The sequence below is a fragment of the Elgaria multicarinata genome, chromosome 22 (genome assembly GCF_023053635.1).
Source record: "Elgaria multicarinata webbii isolate HBS135686 ecotype San Diego chromosome 22, rElgMul1.1.pri, whole genome shotgun sequence".
NCBI classification, from domain to species: domain Eukaryota; kingdom Metazoa; phylum Chordata; class Lepidosauria; order Squamata; family Anguidae; genus Elgaria; species Elgaria multicarinata.
In genome coordinates, this window is record NC_086192.1 from 1,224,297 (window position 1) to 1,243,911 (window position 19,615).

Sequence of the window (19,615 nt, forward strand, 5' to 3'; positions counted from 1 at the left end):
CAATCGATGGCATCTTACAATCAAAGAAATACGGTATTTACATTTATATACTGCCCCATAGCCAAAGCTCTCTGGGCAGTTTACAAAAGTTAAAAACAGTGAACTTTAAAAAGAAATATACAAAATTTAAAACCATAAAAAGCATAAAATACAAACAAAAACAGACAATATCCATTTAAAAACAACTATTCGTGTGGTCAGTTAAAAAACTCACCATATGCATATAAAGGGAGACAGGTTCTGTTTACTGTCTCTGCAGTGTTACTGAACGAAATAAACTCCGAAGTATTAAAAACTGGCCAGCAAGCTAAAAACACACATCAGCTACCGGTGGTGCTGTCTGTGCTGATGTTTCCTTCAGCCTAGTGTAGAGTATTCACTGATATATAGTCAGTGGTGTAGTGGAATTAGCGCTCACGGGGATGTGGCTGGGTGGATTGTCATGAGGAGCACCTACATTTCAAAATTGACCCCTATGTAAATGCATAGCAGTGGGAGATGCTGAGCGAAAAAGCAGAGATTGTAAGGGCAAGAGAGGTGGGCAAGGATGCCAGGCGAATATCATTCACTCACACACCCAGCTCTTAAACGGGCACATCTAGAAGGCATCTTGCTCAATTCCTTTTGTGTGTGTGTAAAGTGTCATTTGCTCTCTAGCAGAGAACGAATACAGGCCTTCATGTATGTACAAGGGCATTCCCGCTGGAGGGTAGATTGGCTTGCACCCAAGACCTTTTAAAAAAACTGAGTGGCGCTGCCAGGGTCCTTTAAGGGCATAAGAAGAGCGCTGATGCTGGATCAGACCGAGGGTCCATCTAGTCCAGCGCTCTGTTCACACGGTGGCCCACCAGAGGCTGACCGTGATGGCTGTCATTCAAGACCTTCCTCCGACGGGAGGAACAGACAGGGCTCTTAGAGGCGAGGTGGCAAAATGCCGGAGAACTCTTTAAAAATCATCTGCCCATTTTAGAATCCACAGCAGGATTTCTGCCCCCATGTTCAGCACAAGACAAAGAGGAAAGAACAGACCCAAGTACCCATTACACGTGCTTGGATGACCGTTTATTGATGGCTGATTCCCAGGCACACGTGTGCTTGAATATCAGCAATAGAAGGTGCGCAGGGAAGGTGGGGGCGGGAGAAAGAAGGGCAACACTGCTGAGCTGCTGAAGACGGCCCCACCGGGCGCGGTGGGACACCTCCTCCTTCCCAGAATTCCCACGAGGGCACAGCGCCCAAGCGCCCAGCAGCACCTGCAGCCTCAGTCGTCCGAGGAACAACCCGGGAGCTCCGATGGGCTCAATGAGGCCGCCCCTTCCGCTGTCATAGCTCGGTGTGGTGGAGTTCTGCCCTGAGCAGCTCAGAGGGCTGCATGAAGATCCCTTCCATGGCCTTCCAGTAGCTGTCCTGGCTGGAGTAAGACATGCCGTGCACTTCCCTCTGGCCGTGAATGGGCCGCCCGTACTGCTCACCAGTCACCGACAGGAGCACGTCCGTGGAGGAGTGCTTGAACCGCACCTCGTCACTCCGGTCCCAGTAGCTGCCGCTGCAGAGGACCGTCCAATCATCCAGAACGTCCCCCTCACCGTCCTCCCCAAAGGCACTGACCTCCTGGACAGAGAAAGCAGCGTCAACACCCACGCACACCCCTCACAAAGGCCATCACTTAAGAGCAGCCGTGCCAGATTATCTGGTTCTGGGCCAGAGGGGGCACTCAGCCAAGGATTTTCAACTGCCTGTCAGCGGGTGGGCAAAGGTGCGGGGAGAACTCCGAAAAACAGCAGTGCTTCCCACATTAGGTATATGCAAGCAAAGACTCTTCTTTCTGCTGCCGATATCGAGGACTCAGCAAGAGGCTTCCATTGGAGGGCAGAAAGAAGAGAAGCGGAACAGGAAGAGAGGGTTGAGAGAGACTCAAGAGGAAGCAACACAGCTCCGTGGCATGGGCACGGCTTCACCCGCTGGAGGTCTGAGGTCCAATCCCCGACATCCCTGGGTCTCTGGCTGCAACCCTGGAGAGCCATTGCTGCCAATCACCATGACTCCTCCTGTGAGGAAGGGGCAAGACCCTGCACCGCATCCACCCCGATATTGGCTTGTCCCCAGAAGCCAAAGAGGCCCGCCTCTGCTAGCCACACAGGCGGCGGTTTGGGCCTCTCCAGCCCCCAGTCTCACCTGGTTGCCGGAAAGGGGCGACGTGAAGTGGTGGCTGTGCAGGTTGCGTCCCGTGTTGATGTGGGTCAGCCGGATGGCCTGGCCGCACTTGACCGGGGTGCCCCTTTCGCACACGGTGGATGTCTTGCCCCGAACACGCCAGTAGCTGTTGCCGTCGTCCACGGCCGTGACGCCTGTCACCGACTGTTGCCCGCTGCCTGTGGGCAAAGGGAACGCGGAGGTTCACGCCACCCCTGTGCCTGCCACGTCCTACCCCATGGAGCTGTGCAAAAGCTGGCCTCCTTTTCCGCAGCCTCTCTTTTTAGTTTTATTAATTCACTCTCTTCCAACATGTCTTAGCTTTATTAGGCTGCTTCCACAGTAGAACAAGAACAGCTCCAATAGTGCCCAAAAATAGTGTCTACAACAAGGTAGGAACAAAGCCAGACTATAAAACACATGGTCTTCGATGTCTATATACTAATGCCCAGAGCATGGGAAACAAACAGAATGAACTTGAACTCTTATTACATGAAGGCAAATACGACTTGATAGGTATAACTGAAACTTGGTGGGATGACTCCCATGACTGGAATATAGCAATTGAAGGATATAACTTGTTCAAAAAGAACAGAAGAAATAGGAAGGGAGGTGGAGTTGCACTATATGTTAAAAATACCTATCCCTGCACAGAAATACAGGCGGATCAGACTGGGAGCCCCATCGAGAGCATCTGGATTAAAATAAATGGGGCAAGGAATAAAAAGAACATGATAATCGGAGTCTACTACCAACCACCCAATCAAGGAGAAGACGAGGATGAAACTTTTGAGAAACAAACTGCCAGTGTTTCAAGGAAGTGTGATGTAGTAGTGATGGGGGACTTTAATTACCCTGATATCTGTTGGGAGACCAATACTGCCCAAAGCAGCCCTTCCAAGAAATTCCTGACATGTGTGGGTGATAACTTTCTCCTACAGAAAGTGGAGGAAGGAACTAGAGGATCGGAAATCCTTGACTTGATATTGACCAATAGGGATGACTTAGTGGATAAAGTGGCAGTTACGGGAACTCTGGGGGAAAGTGACCACGTCATACTTGAATTCTTGTTTATGAAGGAGACAAAAGTTGAGCGTAGCCATACACGTACTCTGGATTTTAGGAAAGCTGATTTAAATAAACTCAGAACTATGATAAGTAAGGTCCCATGGCAAGGGAGCCTAATGAGAAAAGGAGTGCTTAAAAAAGGAAATTTTAAAGGCACAATTACAAACAATTCCAACAAGGGGAAAAAAATAGAAGACAGCAGAAGAAACCAATGTGGCTCCACAAAAAGCTTAGAGATGACCTGAAAACAAAAAGGGATACATATAGGAAGCGGAAGGAAGGCCAGGCTACAAAAGAAGAGTACAGACAGGTGGCGCAGAAGTGCCGAAATGGCATCAGGAAGGCTAAAGCTGTGAATGAGCTGAGATTAGCGAGGGATGCTAAAAGCAATAAAAAGGCTTTCTTCAGATATGTGAGTAGTAAAAGACAGAGGAAAGAAATGGTGGTTCAACTGCTTAATGAGGATGGCAAATTGATATCAGAGGACAAAGAAAAGGCTGAAGTGCTCAATTCCTACTTTGCCTCAGTCTTCTCCCAAAAGCAGCTCTATGACTCCCCTGGAAAAAGTGAAGCCTGAGGGGGCAGGATTGTAGTTTGAGATTGATAACAGAAGAAACCAATGTGGCTCCACAAAAAGCTTAGAGATGACCTGAAAATAAAAAAGGATACATAAAGGAAATGGAAGGAAGGCCAGGCCATTTTTATTAATGATTTGGACGAGGAGGTGCAGGGAACGCTTATCAAATTCGCAGATGACACAAAATTGCGTGGGATAGCTAATACTCTGGAAGACAGAAACAAACTTCAAAGGGATCTTGATAGGCTGGAGTGCTGGGCTCAAAACAACAGAATGAAATTTAACAGGGATAAATGCCAAGTTCTATATCTAGGAAATAGAAACCAAATGCACAGTTACAAGATGGGGGATACTTGGCTCAGCAATACTACAAACGAGAAGGATCTTGGAAATGTTGTAGATCACAAGCTGAAAATGAGCCAACAGTGTGATATGGCTGCAAGAAAGGCAAATGCTATTTGGGGCTGCATTAATAGGAGTGTACCTGTCCGGACCTTATGTACTTGCCAGGACCTTAAGATCATCTACAGGGGCCCTTCTCCGTGAGCCCCTGCCAAAGGAAGTGAGACAGGTGGCTACTAGTAGGAGGGCTTTCTCCGCTGTGGCACCCCGGTTGTGGAATGAGCTCCCCAGAGTGCGGCAGAGTCTTGCTATTTACTGTTTTACTCTGTACAGCACCATGTACATTGATGGTGCTATATAAATAAATAATAATAATAATAATAAATAATAAGAGAGGTCCGCATGATGCCTACACTGTACTCCTTTCGTCGCCTGCTGAAGAACTTTTTATTCTCTCAGTATTTTAACACTAAATTTTACTCTGTATTTTAATCTTATATCAATTTTGCTGCGTGGTTTTATCCTGGTTGTGCTTTTTATACTGTATTTTGTATTTGTGCTTTTAACCTGTTGGTTGTTTTATTATGGCTTTAATTTTTGTGAACCACCCAGAGAGCTTTGGCTATTGGGCGGTATAAAAATGTAATAAATAAATAAATAGCTTCCAAATCGCATGAGGTACTGGTTCCTCTCTATTCGGCCCTGGTTAGGCCTCATCTAGAGTATTGCGTCCAGTTCTGGGCTCCACAATTCAAGAAGGACGCAGACAAGCTGGAGCGTGTTCAGAGGGCAACCAGGAGGATCAGGGGTCTGGAAACAAAGCCCTATGAATAGAGACTGAAAGAACTTTATTATTATTATTATTATTATTATTATTATTTATTTATATAGCACCATCAATGTACATGGTGCTGTAGAGATTACACAGTTTAGCCTGGAGAAGAGAAGATTGACGGGAGAAAGGATAGCACTCTTCAAATACTTAAAAGGTTGTCACACAGAGGAGGGCCAGGATCTTTTCTCGATCATCCCAGAGTGCAGGACATGGAATAATGGGCTCAAGTTACAGGAAGCCAGATTCCAGCTGGACATCACGAAAAACGTCCTGACTGTTAGAGCAGTATGACAGTGGAACCAATGACCTAGGGAGGCTGTGGGCTCTCTCACACTATAGGCATTCAAGAGGCAGCTGGACAACCATCTGTCAGGGATGCTTTCGGGTGGATTCCTGCATTGAGCAGGGGGTTGGACTTGATGGTCTTATAGGCCCCTTCCAACTCTACTGTTCTATGATTCTATGAATGCTGCCTTCTGGCATCCAACAGCCTCAGCGCCAGCTGCCTTTTAACTTACAGGTTTTCATAGGATTTCCATGCTGACAAATTCCACAAAGTCCCCCATCTTATGCTGGCTTCCCCTCAAACTTAATGCTCTTGGAAGATGAGGAACTTTAGGCAAAGAATGCCACATTTGGCATGGACAAAGTCCATCTCCCACATCCCCTGAGCATGTAGAGAGCGCAGGTCTCCCCCATCTCATCCTCCTGAGTATGCATAGCATGCTTCTCTCTTCCACCTGCCATCTTGAGCATATCAATCCTGGCTTCCTCATGGCTTCCTAGTCCATCAATCCCCTGAAGATTTACGAAGTGCTTCCCTGCCTCTACCCGCCCTCCTGAGCATGTATAAAGTGCTTCTCTTCCCCACCCCTCGTGAGCATGTACAGAGCATATGTCTCACCCAACCCACCCTCCTGAGAATGTGCAGAGTGCTTCTCTCTGCTACTCACATCCTTGAGCATGTTTGGAGTGCATCCCCTACCCACCCCTGAAAACGTAGAATGCTTCTCTTCCCCACTCCACCTTACCCACCTGAGCATGTACAGAGCGCGTCTCTCCCACCTTTCCCTCCTGAGCATTTACGAAGTGCATCTCTTCCCCCTCCCTACTCATGTACAGAGTGCTTCTCTTCCCCTACTCCCTCTTGAGCATGCACAGAGCGAATCCCTTCCCCTACCAACTCCTAAGCATGTACAGAATGCGCCGCTTCCTCCCACCCGCCCGTACCGGAGCCGTATCGGACGTCGTGCGAGTGGAGGCGGACTCCGTGCCGGGGGTTGAGCAGCTTCACCACAGAGCCGCACGTCACCACGCCGGCCCCGTCCTCGCCGCCCGCCGCCCCGCAGGCGCCCAGGCCCAGCAGCGCCAGCGCCAGCGCCGCCCAGAGCCGGCATCGGCGCCCCGCCAGCGCCGCCATTTCCACGCTCCTCCTTCCTGGTCCCTCAGGCGAACCGGAAGCGAACCTCCCAGAGACGCCATCAGAAGCGGAGCGCATAGAGACGCCGCCGGGCAGAGCGGCGCGCACTTCCGGCTCTCGACGTCCGTGGCCGCCATTTGCGCGAGGCCGGGAGAGCGAGGGGACTATAGAGAGGGGCCGGATGCGCCGCCGCAGAGCGGCCCCATTCTTCGACACGGGAACTGCAGTAGAGGACCCTAGAGATAGGCACTCGGAAGGGCAAGAGGGCCCCTCCCTAGGGCTCCAGGCCAGTCGAGACTGCAGTGCTCCGAACAGGGCTGAATTCCTATTGAATCCCACTATTGAAAACGAATTCTACTTCTGATATGTGATTGCAAGGCAAAAGCCACAGAGTGCTGTAGCACTTTTAGGTCCTATGCATGTTTAAACAGGAGAAAAAACACCTCCTACACATTTATTCTGACATAAACTTTATGGACAATAATAATAATGGAAATCAATAATGTTTATTAGCCCCTCACAGCGCAACTGCATGCACCTTTACTAAGTTTGCCCCACTGGATTCAATAGGAATTACTCCCAGGTAGACCTTAGGTGCCATCACACTCCTTGTTGTTTTTGCTGCAAGAGATCTGCAAGCTGGGAGGGCAGGTCTCCAGCACCTGGGAGGCAGATGGGGCACGGGGCAACGGAGTCAGCATGACACAATATAATATTGCATTTAGATATTTCCTATCAGATAGAAATATGAAAATATCAAATTTAGCATCATAGTTCCGGCATTATACATTGCAGTATAATTAGACATTTTCTATCACACAAGCTCCCAGCATTGCAAAATACAATACAGCCTTTGAGTATTTCCTATCCGACAGTCACGTGGCCGACGCCCCGCCCCGGCCGGAAGCAGAAGCCGCGGGCCGCTCTGGGCGGGCCCCCTCCTGCGCTCTTCTGCTCCTGCTCCCTGCCCGCCCCCCTCCTCCCTCCCTCCTTCCCTCCCTCCCGCAGTCTGGCCGCGGCGGCTGACGGAGCCTGGCCTCCATTTTGCCTCCGCAGCGGCGGTGACCGAGCAGGAGAGGCCGCCTCGGCCAGGTGAGCGCGGCGGAGGCGGCCCTGGGCTCGGACTGGCCCGGACGCTCCTGCCGAGGGAACGGGGATAGGGGCCGGGGCCTCCCCTACGCGAGGCCGAGGCCTCATGGCTTCCTAGGCCCAACCAGGCCCAGGGACGGCGGGGGGGGGGGCAGGAGGAGAAGGGAAGAAAGAGGGGCGCCATGAGATATATGGGGGGGGTCTCTCTCTCTCTCTCTCTCAGGTCCCCCTCCCTTTTTGCCCGAGGGGCGTAGAAGGTGCACCTCCATTTGGGGCGGGGGCGGGGATGGTCTTGGGGGAAAGACTGGGGAGGGGGGTCCTGGTTAATAGGGAAGCTAATGGGGTGGGGGAATTGGCCCCTGGTTGTGTTGTTGTTAGTTTTATTATTGCCGTTAAGTTGAAGTTGTATCGCTGTCATTATTATTAGCGTGAAACTTCGCTCCCTGGTTTTATCATTGACCTTAATATTCGGCTGGAATTTGCTCCCGTTTTGTTATAAATATTAGGCTGAAATTTGCTCCCTTATTTTATTTGTCATTGCCTTTATTATTAGCTTGAAATTTGCAGTGTTTGTGCAATCGTGTTTCTTGAAACCCCCTTGCTCCTTTTGAAGGTAGCAGCAGTAGCAGAAGGAGGTTCTGTTCAATGCAGGAGTGGGCAGGCGGTGGCTCCTCTCCAGATGTTTTGGCCTACCGCTCCCATGAGCCCTTGCCAGCATAGCCAGTAGGATGAACGCTGACGGGAATCGTAGGCCCACATTTCTGGAGGGCCCCAAGTTGGGCCCTCCCACCCCCTGGTTTATGGCTTCCTCTGTGCACCAAGTTACAATTGCAACTGAGACCGCTTGCTTTCTCGCTCTTGCTGAAGTCTGGATCTTATCCTCTCTCTCTTCCTGTCTCCAGCATCCACCCAGCCATCTTCGTGCCTCCCATGCTTTGTAAAGCCATCGAAGACAATGTGATTGTTGTCTCCTTTTAATTTGCTTATCTACAAATTAAGTTTTTTTCTCTCACACATGGATAATTATTACATTTTTATACTGCCCATTAGCCGAGGCTCTCTGTGTGGCGGGGGTCCGTTGTGCCTGGTGTTTTTAGGTGCCCAATGCTTTCGATAGGTCAGGCACTGGGCAGGGGGCGGGGAATAACAAGACGTTTCAGGGTGCATCTATTGCAGCTGCCCCTTTTCAAGGATCCCTGCAGCGACAGATGTGGGATTGTCTTATGTAGCTTTCTGGCAACTTTTATGAGACAGCTTATGCTGAGGAATAGTGATTTGCCTCATGGTTGTCTCAGGCCGCCTTCCCCGACGTGGTGCCCTCCAGATGTGTTGGACTGCAGTTCCCAGCCAACATGGCCAGGCTTGGGGCGGCTGTCCTAGTGAGGTTTTGACTGACAATTTCCATCCGAGAAGGTGGGAATTTAGTGGCCCTGTTTGCCATCTCCTGCCGTAGTCTGGTTTCTCTTCTGCAGTGCTCCTGTTATACCTCTTGTCATTTTAAGTCAACTTCCTGACTTAAGTGGGTCTTGAGTGGGTCTTGAGACCTTTGCTGGCAAGATTTTGGGATGCATCCAGTGCCTGGGGGTGCCAGTAATGCCAGAAGAACAGGAGGGAGCACTGAGCTTGTTTGAGCTCATGAAAGGCGCGGGGGCGGGGGAGGTAGGCAAGAGAGGCTTTTTATAATATAATTAGAAGCTTGTGTTTTGCAATGCAACCAGCCGGGCAAAGTATTGTTTGTGCGACAACATGCCAGGGCGGCCATCAGGAGCACAGAAACGGCTGTTGTGGCATGTTGGCCTTCGCTGCAGATTTGTATACTTCAGGCCCAAGGGCTTCATTCTGTGCTGGTGTTGGAGACTGCGAGGGCGGTCTCTTTTGGGCCAGGGAGGGACATGTGCCCGTGTGGAAGAAATCAAGATTGTGAGCTTAAACCTGACTACCTCCACCTTAATGGTAATGCTGACCAAGCACATGTTGTGGTGTTGGTGGCTGCAGCGCGAGGAATGGTCAAGCTGTCCTGCCGTTGGGGGTCTTGGCTCTGTGGGTGTTGCGGTGTGGTTTTGGCACGCGGTTGCTTGGCCCTGCCTGTCATAAACAACGCTGGCAAGAGGCCATCGCTCCTCCTTAGGGATGTGCAATTTGAATTCCTGTCTCAGTCGTGAACTGAAAGGCATAACCAAAACGCATCTTTACGCAGCTCTTTTGACTATTAGGCAAGTGTCTTCCCTTGCGAAGGCTTCAGGGAACCTCCCCAAGGATACTGTAGGTCACAGCTGTATCTGGGGCCTGGAAACCAAAGAGCTTGGCTTCGTGTGGTCAAGAAATGGGACTTCCATGCCCCACATGTCTCCGCCCCATCCTCTAGGTACTGTTTTGCCCGCTCATGGTCTCCATCTCTGCCTTCTGCCACTCTGGTCTTTGTCAAAGCAATTCCTTCACATTTCTTTAAAGTCTATCTGCAGGAGTTACACCAAAATATATGGAATAAGGAAGCATTTTTTTCTTTTCAAAAACTGTTCTTAGAACCTTGGTTACCTCGATGCCTAATGTTCACGAGGTGCCCGTATGTTGCTGGATCATAGCAATCATTTTATTTGACCCCCAGGAGTCTAATGTCTGGTTCAGAGCTAACAATCTTGGTCCAATAAACCATGGTTTTCTGACAGAGGATGAACATCGTGCGCACATGCGCCCACCTCCTTTTTATTCCTCCTCCTGCGTGGCCATAATGTGGAATTTATGGGGGGTTGTTAAACCACAGTTTCCCATTCCATCCAAACTGAGAAATTGCAGTTTATAGCACAATTCTACACCTGTTTGCCTAGGTTCAATCCACTTCAGCAGTTAGAACTGCCTCTTGTTCCTCCTGGACATCCTCTGGATTTTTAGGATGGATTTTAACCCTGCCTCCTTCCCTCGTTTCCTCTGAGGTGCTATAGCCTGGCAGGGGCGTGTGTGTGTGTGTGTGTGTGTGTGCGCGCGCTTCTGTAACTCTGGCTTCCTCTTGTCCGTACCCCCCAGCAGCTCTTCTTAAAAGCGCAGCCATGTCTGACTTTGTAGAGAGTGAAGCGGAAGAGTCTGAGGAGGAGTACGATGAAGACGGAGAAGTTGTTTCCAGACCCCCCAAGAAGTTTGTAGAAGATGAAGACGGTGAGCCCTGCTTAGCTTTCATCATCAAAAGGCTGTAGCTCAGGGTTTGTGGACCTTGAGTCCACGAAAGGTCCTGCCACGATCAATCTGCTAGTCTTAAAGTGCCACGTGGCTCTTCCGTGTAAAACCTTCATGCATGTTGGGTCAGAAGCCTCGTTTTGGTTCACTTCAGCCTCATTCAGGGTTGGTTGGTTTACTTTGTAATGGCACACCCCGCTAAATACCTAAGTCAGGGGTGAGTGATTGGGATTGGATGGGGGGCCACACACACACCCAGCCCACCACAAATTGAATGTTGTAAAAGGGGCCATGGTGACACACCATGACATTGTTTGGTCCTGGGCAGGCATATCAGGAGAACGTTCCTCCTGGCGTATCTGCTGCGAAACAGGTTCGCTGCTCCTGCCCCATGCCATCTCCCATTGGGTTCACTGCTCCTGCCCCACACCATCTCCCATTGGGGAGTTGTATGTGTGGCAGGAGAAGCTGCTCAGCACAAGCAAAACCCACAAGCGAAGCAGCCACAGCGGAGTCAGGGGCTGGAGCGTTCTGGCCGCTAGCTCAGCCATAGATTCTTCACCAACAGGCCACCTTCCCCCCCTGAGGAGGATGCCACATTGGCGAAGCATTCCCCACAGTTATCTCCAATCTGTAATTGGAGATAAGAGCAGGGGTTCCTCCGGAGTCGGAGTTTGGCCTCCAAGCCCCTGAAGACGTCCTTAATGACTCCGGGGGCCGGACGTGGAACTTCTGCTAGGCCTGCAGGTTGGCGGTTTCTCTCGCCTGACTGAAGTGAAGGAATAAGAACTAGAAGTGGTGAGGGAGGGTAAAAACTCACTCTCTCCAGACCTGCCGTTTAGTAAGATGGCTGCCCACGTACGATCCACACGCAAACGTAGGCGCCAGGCAAACTGCACTGTGTCATGGAAGATCAGGTCTGCAAAGCGATCCCTCAGTTAAATCCTCCCTTGTGTCAGAGATTATTATTAATAATAATAATAATAATAATAATAATTTATTTATATAGCACCACCAATGTACATGGTGCTGTACAGAGTAAAACAGTAAATAGCAAGACCCTGCCGCATAGGCTTACATTCTAATAAAATCATAATAAAACAACAAGGAGGGGAAGAGAATGCAAACAGGCACAGGGTAGGGTAAACAGGCACTGGGTAGGGTAAAACTAACAGTATAAAATCAGAACAAAATCAAGTTTTAAAAGCTTTAAGAAAAAAAAGTTTTTAGCTGAGCTTTAAAAGCTGCGGTTGAACTTGTAGTTCTCAAATGTTCTGGAAGAGCGTTCCAGGCATAAGGGGCAGCAGAAGAAAATGGACGAAGCCGAGCAAGGGAAGTAGAGGCCCTTGGGCAGGCGAGAAACATGGCATCAGAGGAGCGAAGAGCACGAGCGGGGCAATAGTGTGAGATGAGAGAGGAGAGATAGGAAGGAGCTAGACTGTGAAAAGCTTTGTAGGTCAACAGGAGAAGTTTATATTGGATTCTGAAGTGAATTGGAAGCCAATGAAGAGATTTCAGAAGTGGAGTTACATGGTCAGAGCGGCGAGCCAAGAAGATGATCTTAGCAGCAGAGTGGTGAACAGAAACCAACAGACTGATGTGAGAAGAAGGAAGGCCAGAGAGAAGAAGCTTGCAGTAGTCCAACCGAGAAATAACCAATGCATGAACAAGAGTCTTGGCAGAAGAGACAGACAAAAATGATCAAATCCTGGCAATATTATACAGGAAAAAAACGACAGGATTTAGCTACTGCCTCAATATGAGGAATAAAGGAGAGCGAGGAGTCAAATATAAAGCCAAGGCTACGAGCTTCCTTGACCGGAGTAAGCGTAACATCATTGACAGTAAGAGAGAATGAGAGATGAGGAGAAGGTTTAGGAGGAAAAACAAGCAATTCAGTCTTTGCCATATTAAGTTTCAAATGACGATGAAGCAGCCAAGCTGAGATATCTGAAAGACATGCCGAGATACGATTGTGAACATCAGGAGAAAGATCCGGAGATGAAAGATATAATTGTGTATATATTGTGTACCAGATTCTTTTCTGGTCATGTGCATGTCTGCCTCCTTCATTGGCTGGTGCCTGGTCTCAATTGCCTTTTGTCTGATACTCTCAGAGGAGGAAGAGGAGGAAAACCTTGACGACCAGGATGAACAAGGGAACCTGAAAGGGTTCATCAACGATGATGACGATGAAGAGGAAGAGGAGGAGGAAGAGGCCAGCGATTCAGGAGACTCTGAAGATGACGTGGGCCGGAAAAAGAGGAAGCGCAGTAAGTCCTTTTGGGGGGTGGGGGCAGCTCCCCTGGGAGGCCCCATAACACACCTTCTCCCAGTCTTCTTCTGCTTGCTGTCTGGTGTCCTGACGTTCTCTCTCTTTATAGACTTTGATGACCGTCTCGAGGATGACGACTTTGACCTCATCGAAGAAAACCTGGGCGTCAAAGTTAAACGAGTGAGTTGGGTGCTTGCTTTTGTGGCCTGTCAGAACTGGGCTATTCTTGGAGGGGGTGGGGGGCAGTTTGTCAGCTGCCCTGGCCAAAAGTTTCATTTAACTGACTCTGCCCTGTGAAAGGAATGGCTCCAGGAACTGGCCAGTGGCCCAATAACCTTGCCCTCCAGCAAATTCTTACACCACCACTGAAAAGACTTGGGAGGCAAAGGAGCCAGAGAAGACATTGTCCAGTGTAGCGAGTCTTGGGCATGGAGAGGAGGGCCCTGCCCATGGAGATCCCGCATGGAGCTCTCCGTCTGGAGACTCATCCGGCGTTCTTCCCGGCAGCAAAAATTCAGGCGGGTGCGGAAGATGTCAGATGAAGACGAGGAGGAGGAGGATTACGGAAAGGAGGAGCATGAGAAGGAAGCCATTGCCGAGGAAATCTTCCAGGACGGGGAAGGGGAGGAGCGGGGGGATGGCCCCGACGGCCCCATCGCTGCAGCTGAGGAGGAGGAGGAGGAGGACGAAGACGAGTCTGGTACGTACTTGGCAGGATCTAGGGTGCGAGGGTACTTGGTGGCATTGCAGGAAGGGCTGGGCATTGAGCAAGGGGGTTTACAGAGGCCCGGGTAGCCAGAGGCCGGGGCTCTCTGCCTTCTCCCTCTTGAAGGATTCAACTTTCAAGCTTCGGGCATAGAAGTCGAGTTCTCATCTAAAGCAGGAGCACTGTGGAGTTGTCATAAGGACCTTGCTAGAATGGTGATGGCAATTCTGGGCGGAGGAATGGAGAAGCCCAACTCCTCTCCCCACCCCCCGGCAGAAGACGGTCCCACAGCAAACAACCTGTTGGGAATCGGTCAGAAAGTAGTCAAGGCCATGGGGTTCCCAAAGTGTGGGACTGCCAGGAAGAAGCGCCGGGGGGGGTGGTGGTGTTTGCCCTGTGACGGCAGCCCCTCCTGAGCTGCTGGGATTTCTTGTCTTTCCTTCCAGACATCGATGACTTTATTGTGGACGATGACGGGCAGCCGCTGAAGAAGCCCAAGTGGCGGAAGAAGCTCCCCGGATACACAGACGCGTAAGGCGGAGTGAGCGGGAGGGGAACCCTCTTCCCCCGACTAGAAGCCCCTTTCCTTGGCACTGTCAGAAGCCGCCTCATGTCGAGTCAGACCCCGGGTCCATCTAGCCCAGTAGTGACAACACCAGCTGGCAGCAGCCATGGCTCTCCGGGGTTTCGGGCAGGAGTTTTTCCAGCCTTACCTGGAGATGCTGCCGGGATTTGAACCTCTAGCATGCACAGCAGCTGCTTTGCCCCTGAGCTGCAGCTGCATCACCTTGGCAAAGGCCGCTGCAGCTCTCTCGTGTTGCTCGATGTCTTCGGGCTTTGTGTCGGGCACAACAGGGGCCCTCGCCTCTTTCAGCTGCCTTCGACATCCGGGTCCCGACGCAGCTGCTCTCCTCCCTGCCCCAGGCAAAAGTTTTCTCATGAGCAACGGAGCGACCCTCAGCTCCTGTTTTTCTTCCCCCAGCGCTTTGCAAGAGGCTCAGGAGATCTTTGGCGTGGACTTCGATTACGACGAGTTCGAGAAATACAACGAGTACGACGAGGAGCTGGAGGACGAGTATGACTACGAGCCCGAAGAAACCGAAGGAGAGATCCGCGCCCGGCCCAAGAAGACCACCAAGAAGCGGGTCAGTCGCCGCAGCATTTTCGAGATGTACGAACCCAGCGAGCTGGAGAGCAGCCACCTGACGGATCAGGACAACGAGATCCGGGTGACCGACATGCCCGAAAGATTCCAGGTGAGGCGCTCTGCCCATAAGGGCCTGACCTTTGCCCACTCCAAGTTTCTCTCATCCCCACTTACCTATCTCCAAACTCTCTCTTGCAGGCCCCTCCGATCCGGAGCTCTCCTGAGGTGCTGGACTGCACTCCCAGCATCCCCCAGCCTCTGGGAGTTGCAGTCCAGCACCTTGGGAGGGCTCCAAATGGGAGAGGGCTGCCCTGTAGCATTTGCAGACTGTGGTCTTCACCCACATGGGCCTTTCGCAGCCAGCCTCTCACCTCGCTTCTGTCTTCCTCCTCCCAGCTGCGCTCCATTCCTGTGAAGAACGCCGAAGACGATGAGTTGGAAGAAGAAGCCGACTGGATTTACCGGAACGCTTTTGCCATGCCTACGATCTCTCTGCAGGTAAGATCCCGAGGCCTCCCGAGCATTTCTCTTCTCGTGTAGAGCGAGAACGCACAGAACGTGGATTGGGATCTCCTTGGTAGAGCTTTGGGCCAGGATTTCTCGCTGTCCATCGTCTCACCGTAACAAATGAAAAGTGGCCTGTCGAGGTCACTGTGAAAGGGTGCTTTCCCAGCAAAAGATGAGAGGAGTTCTGAGCTCGATTCTGGTACCAGCCACAAATTCCTGGGCTGAACATGTGCTCAGAGGCACCCTTGTTCTTTAATGCTCAGCGTTTGTCCGCCCACCTGCTTTACTATTTTGCCCCTCGCTCTGCTTGGTGGAATTCACCGTTTATTTATTTATTTATTTATTACATTTTTATGCCGCCCAATAGCCGAAGCTCTCTGGGCGGTTCTAGTAAAAAGAATAACAATCCTGTAAGCCTGAAGCGTGCCCGTCACTGGTGTGGCGTCTGCGGTGCTCAGCCAAGATGTCACAGGTGGGCTTCCCTCGCCACAGTGGAGTTCCCTTTCCAAGGCTTCTGCTGAGGGTGGTGCTTACGGCCGGCCCAACACCATGGATCCCAGATTCATCTGTCTGGCGCAAAGGCTGCCCGGCCTCGAGATGGACGTTTGGGGGCACCCTTGAAAGGCGTCAGAGGCACCCAGGCCCTCTTGGAAGGGACTTGAGGGCTCTCTTCAGCATCTTCCATCTGTTTCAGCGGGGCTCATGCCCTTGGCTTATTAGCGGGGGTGGGGTGTGCCTCCTAAAGGCTCCGCTTCAGGGAACTCTAAATGTCTTTGGCCGGCCCTGATTCTCTTTGCTGGGGAAGCTCCCTGTCTTCCGGCAGTGAGGCCAGGCAAGTCCGCCAGTTCTTCCGGAACATCTTCTCCTGCAGCCACCAATCCGTCTCTCTCTTGCTTCCTCCCCCACCCAGGAGAGTTCTGACTACTTGGACCGCGGTCAGACGAGCAGCAGCTTCAACCGCAAGGGCCCCAGCACCATCCAGAAGATCAAGGAAGCCCTAAACTTCATGAGGAACCAGCACTTTGAGGCAAGCTGGGTGAAGGGGGGCACAGCTCCATGGTTTTATGTGGGGATAAGGTGGGGGGGGGTGAGACGTGGCTGCCACAGCAGCACTCTGTACATTAAACATGGCTGCCTCATCATTGTTCCTCCCTCCCTCCACCCAGAAGAGGCCTTACCCAACTTGATCCTCTCCTGATGTTTTGGACTGCGACTCCCATTATTCCCGGGTGGCCATTGACCTTGCTGGCTAGGAATTACGGGAGTTTTAGTCCAATGCCTACGGAGGGCTGGGAAAGGCGGACTGAGCGGGCTGTCCTGAACAGGAACAGGTGACTCCATCTCCTCCCCGCCCCCGTTGCGCTAACGATGCTTTTCTGTCCCTTGGCTCAGGTGCCCTTCATTGCTTTCTACCGGAAGGAGTACGTGGAGCCGGAGCTGCACATCAACGACCTGTGGCGGGTCTGGCAGTGGGACGAGAAGGTGAGGCCCTGCTCCGAAGTCCTTGCTTCATCCCCACAAAAGTGCATCTTGCTGTGCTATTTTTTGCTGGGAGGGGCGCAAGCGGAAATCGGACGCAGGGGCGTACTCAGAAGGGCAGATTCAGCTGGTGATGGCAAGTTGCTTCGCTTCTGAAGCGGAGCCTCGTCTCGGAAATCCAGAGCTGCTTGTGTCTCCCTGTTGCCCGTCGGGGAGGGGGGAGCCCATCCCTATCAAGGACCCTTGGGGTGCCCCCCCCCCACTACAAACCATTTCCGGAGGTGTAGGCTTTTTTTCATGCTACGCAAACCGAGGGAGACATCAGTAACCTAGTTCACACATGGCGGCAATTCGTGGGTTGTCATGGTTTTCCATGGCATGGTTTTCCTGCCGCTTCCGCTTTGCGCCCGTCTTCATTAACAGCCCAGGAACAACCGTTTGTCTTCTTTGTCGCTTTGTTCCAGTGGACCCAGCTGAAGATCCGTAAGCAGAACTTGACCCGGCTCTTTGAGAAGATGCAGGCCTACCAGTACGAGCAGATCTCTGCTGATCCTGACAAACCTCTGGCTGATGGGATCCGTGCCCTGGACACCACTGACATGGAGAGGTACCGTCTCCCCTCAGGCCTGTGCTACCCAGGGCTTTGCCCCATCCTTAGTGGGGCAGGGGGAACATTTGCTCGCTCCGAGTCCATCCATCTGTCTTGTACACGTGTGTCCCTTTCCCTGAAATCTTTAGCATCCCTTCTTCTCAGAGTTGTCCCTGAACTCCACGTAACCTTCGGGCCTTCAGCCTTCTTTGACCAGCTGAGGTTGAGAAGGCAAGGCGTCTTGTTGCCTCACCGACAAACTCACCCCAATGCTCCCATGGCAGCCATTTTAGGAGAGCGCCCACAACAAGCAGTGTTCCAGCTGTGCGTGCCATCCCAAAAACCTGGGCATACCTGGGCTGCGGTGGTTGCTGGCCACCCATCCTTGGATCCATCGGTCGCTTTTCCCCAAAAAACTTTGCGCCGCAGGTCTTAGAGACCCGCTTGTCGCGCCCTCACCTCGTGCTGCTTCCTTCGCAGGCTGAAGGACGTGCAGTCGATGGATGAGCTGAAGGACGTCTACAACCACTTCTTGCTGTACTATGGCCGAGACATCCCCAAGATGCAGAACGCGGCCAAAGCCAGCCGCAAGAAGCACAAGCGCGTCCGTGAGGACGGCGAAGAGGCGGAAGGTCCGGTTCCCCCCCCCTTGCACCCCGCAGTAGGCTGCTGGGTTTCCCCGGCACCCTCCTCCGTTGCCCCGCACCCTCCCCTTTGCCCCTCTAAGACAGGCGGAGGCGCTCTGCTTTTTCCAGGAGCCTGGCTTTCCTGCAAGCGGTGTGTGGGTGGGTGGGTGGGTGTCCCTTCACTTCCCTGCACTGAGCTCTGTGGTTCCCATGGAGGCTGGTTTGGAGCTTCATTGCCTTCCCCTCCGTTTCCCTCTCCCTCCTCCCTCACACATGAGATCTTAGCGTCACACTAGGGCAGGCGTCCCTCTCTGGGCCGTACCAGAGAGATGGAACATCCAGTCTTGCCCTGGCGGATTCCACAGGGGAGGAGGGTGCAAGTTCCCGTTGCCGTGCGCCCTGCCTCTTTGGCCTTCCCAGCTGTGGCGTGTTCCGCCAACTGTCTCTTCTCTGCTTTTCCAGGCGAGGGAGAGGATGCAGAAGACGAGGAGCAGAAGGGGCCGGAGCTCAAGCAGGCGTCCCGGCGGGACATGTATACCATCTGCCAAGCGGCCGGCCTTGGTAATCACGGCTTCTCTGCTGGCAGGGCCCCCGTGACCTCCCTGCATGATTCCGGCCTCATCACTGGAGGCAGAGGCTCTTGAGTGGCATGGGCATGCAGTAATGTTTCCATTTTGGAAGTTTCAGCAGGTCATGCTGAAGGTTGGGAAGGATTGGCCAGTGACCGCGACTCTGTCTTCTGTGGCATGTTACACGGCAGTCTTTTTTTATATATATGTGCCAACGAAGTCCAGATTCCATGCTGCAAGAAACTATGTATAAAAGAGAGATGCAACTTTTGTTCAATTTTATTTCACAGAGTTTAGCCTGCTGTTGTTTTTGTTTTCTCGTAGATTTATTTTTCCATTTGATATATGTCCCACATTTCCACCAAAATGCTGACACAAAGTGGCTGAGAAACAAGCCATTTTTTATGCCGCTGCCCAGAGAGCTCTGGCTGTTGGGCCATACAGAAATGCAATAAATATAGAAAGTTTTGAAAGGGGGGCAGATCAAAACAACAATGGGAAAACACTGCCAGCAGCTGAACGGATCAGGTCCAGGCCTTAGCTGGGGGGGGGGGGGACCCTAGAATAATCCTGTTTTCAAACCCCACTTAAAGGGAGCAGTAGACCTGCCTTCCCCAATTTGGCCCTCCAGATGCATTGGACTACTGCTCCCAGCAACCCCCAGCCACTTGGCTGGGGCATGCTGGGAGCAGTAGTCCCAACGCATTTGGTGGGCAGCAGTTTGAGGAAGGCAGCCGAGATGCCTACTCCTCGCCACGCATGCCCCCTGCTCACCGCTGTGCCCTGTTCCTCTAGACGGCCTCGCAAAGAAGTTTGGCCTGACGCCAGAGCAGTTTGGCGAAAACCTACGTGACAGTTACCAGCGCCACGAGACCGAGCAGTTCCCGGCAGAGCCGGCGGAGCTGGCCAAGGATTACGTCTGCAGGTAACCCTGGAATTCCTCCCCCTGCCCACCCAGGAGGATCCACCAGGCTCTCTTCCCCCCACGCCAAATCCTGGCCCGTTTTTAATCTTTCCTTCTGCTG

General features: G+C 51.9%; 2 protein-coding genes across 3 annotated transcripts in view; one reads left to right on the plus strand and one right to left on the minus strand.

The window, feature by feature from the left end:
- Positions 1–1,047: 1,047 nt before the first annotated feature.
- SDF2 (stromal cell derived factor 2) lies at positions 1,048–7,632 on the minus strand. The gene is made up of 5 exons (XM_063146778.1): positions 7,309–7,632; positions 7,040–7,097; positions 6,246–6,656; positions 2,176–2,372; positions 1,048–1,611 (listed from the first exon to the last, which is right to left on the minus strand). Exons 1-5 carry the CDS (start codon positions 7,630–7,632, stop codon positions 1,324–1,326), a joined length of 1,278 nt encoding a protein of 425 aa, XP_063002848.1. The 3' UTR covers positions 1,048–1,323.
- SUPT6H (SPT6 homolog, histone chaperone and transcription elongation factor) overlaps positions 7,432–19,615 on the plus strand; it is a 32,010-nt gene continuing 19,826 nt past the window's right edge. The window contains exons 1-14 of one of the 2 annotated variants that reach the window (XM_063146403.1): positions 7,432–7,527; positions 10,549–10,674; positions 12,810–12,965; positions 13,077–13,147; positions 13,475–13,667; positions 14,120–14,204; positions 14,656–14,929; positions 15,217–15,318; positions 16,238–16,354; positions 16,720–16,809; positions 17,271–17,413; positions 17,876–18,027; positions 18,484–18,582; positions 19,386–19,515. In XM_063146403.1, the coding sequence (XP_063002473.1) occupies positions 10,569–10,674; positions 12,810–12,965; positions 13,077–13,147; positions 13,475–13,667; positions 14,120–14,204; positions 14,656–14,929; positions 15,217–15,318; positions 16,238–16,354; positions 16,720–16,809; positions 17,271–17,413; positions 17,876–18,027; positions 18,484–18,582; positions 19,386–19,515 (1,718 nt within the window). In that variant the 5' untranslated portion in view covers positions 7,432–7,527; positions 10,549–10,568. Of the gene's footprint in view, positions 7,528–10,545; positions 10,675–12,809; positions 12,966–13,076; positions 13,148–13,474; positions 13,668–14,119; positions 14,205–14,655; positions 14,930–15,216; positions 15,319–16,237; positions 16,355–16,719; positions 16,810–17,270; positions 17,414–17,875; positions 18,028–18,483; positions 18,583–19,385; positions 19,516–19,615 lie in introns of both variants that reach the window. The other variant, XM_063146404.1, reaches the window with a different exon arrangement.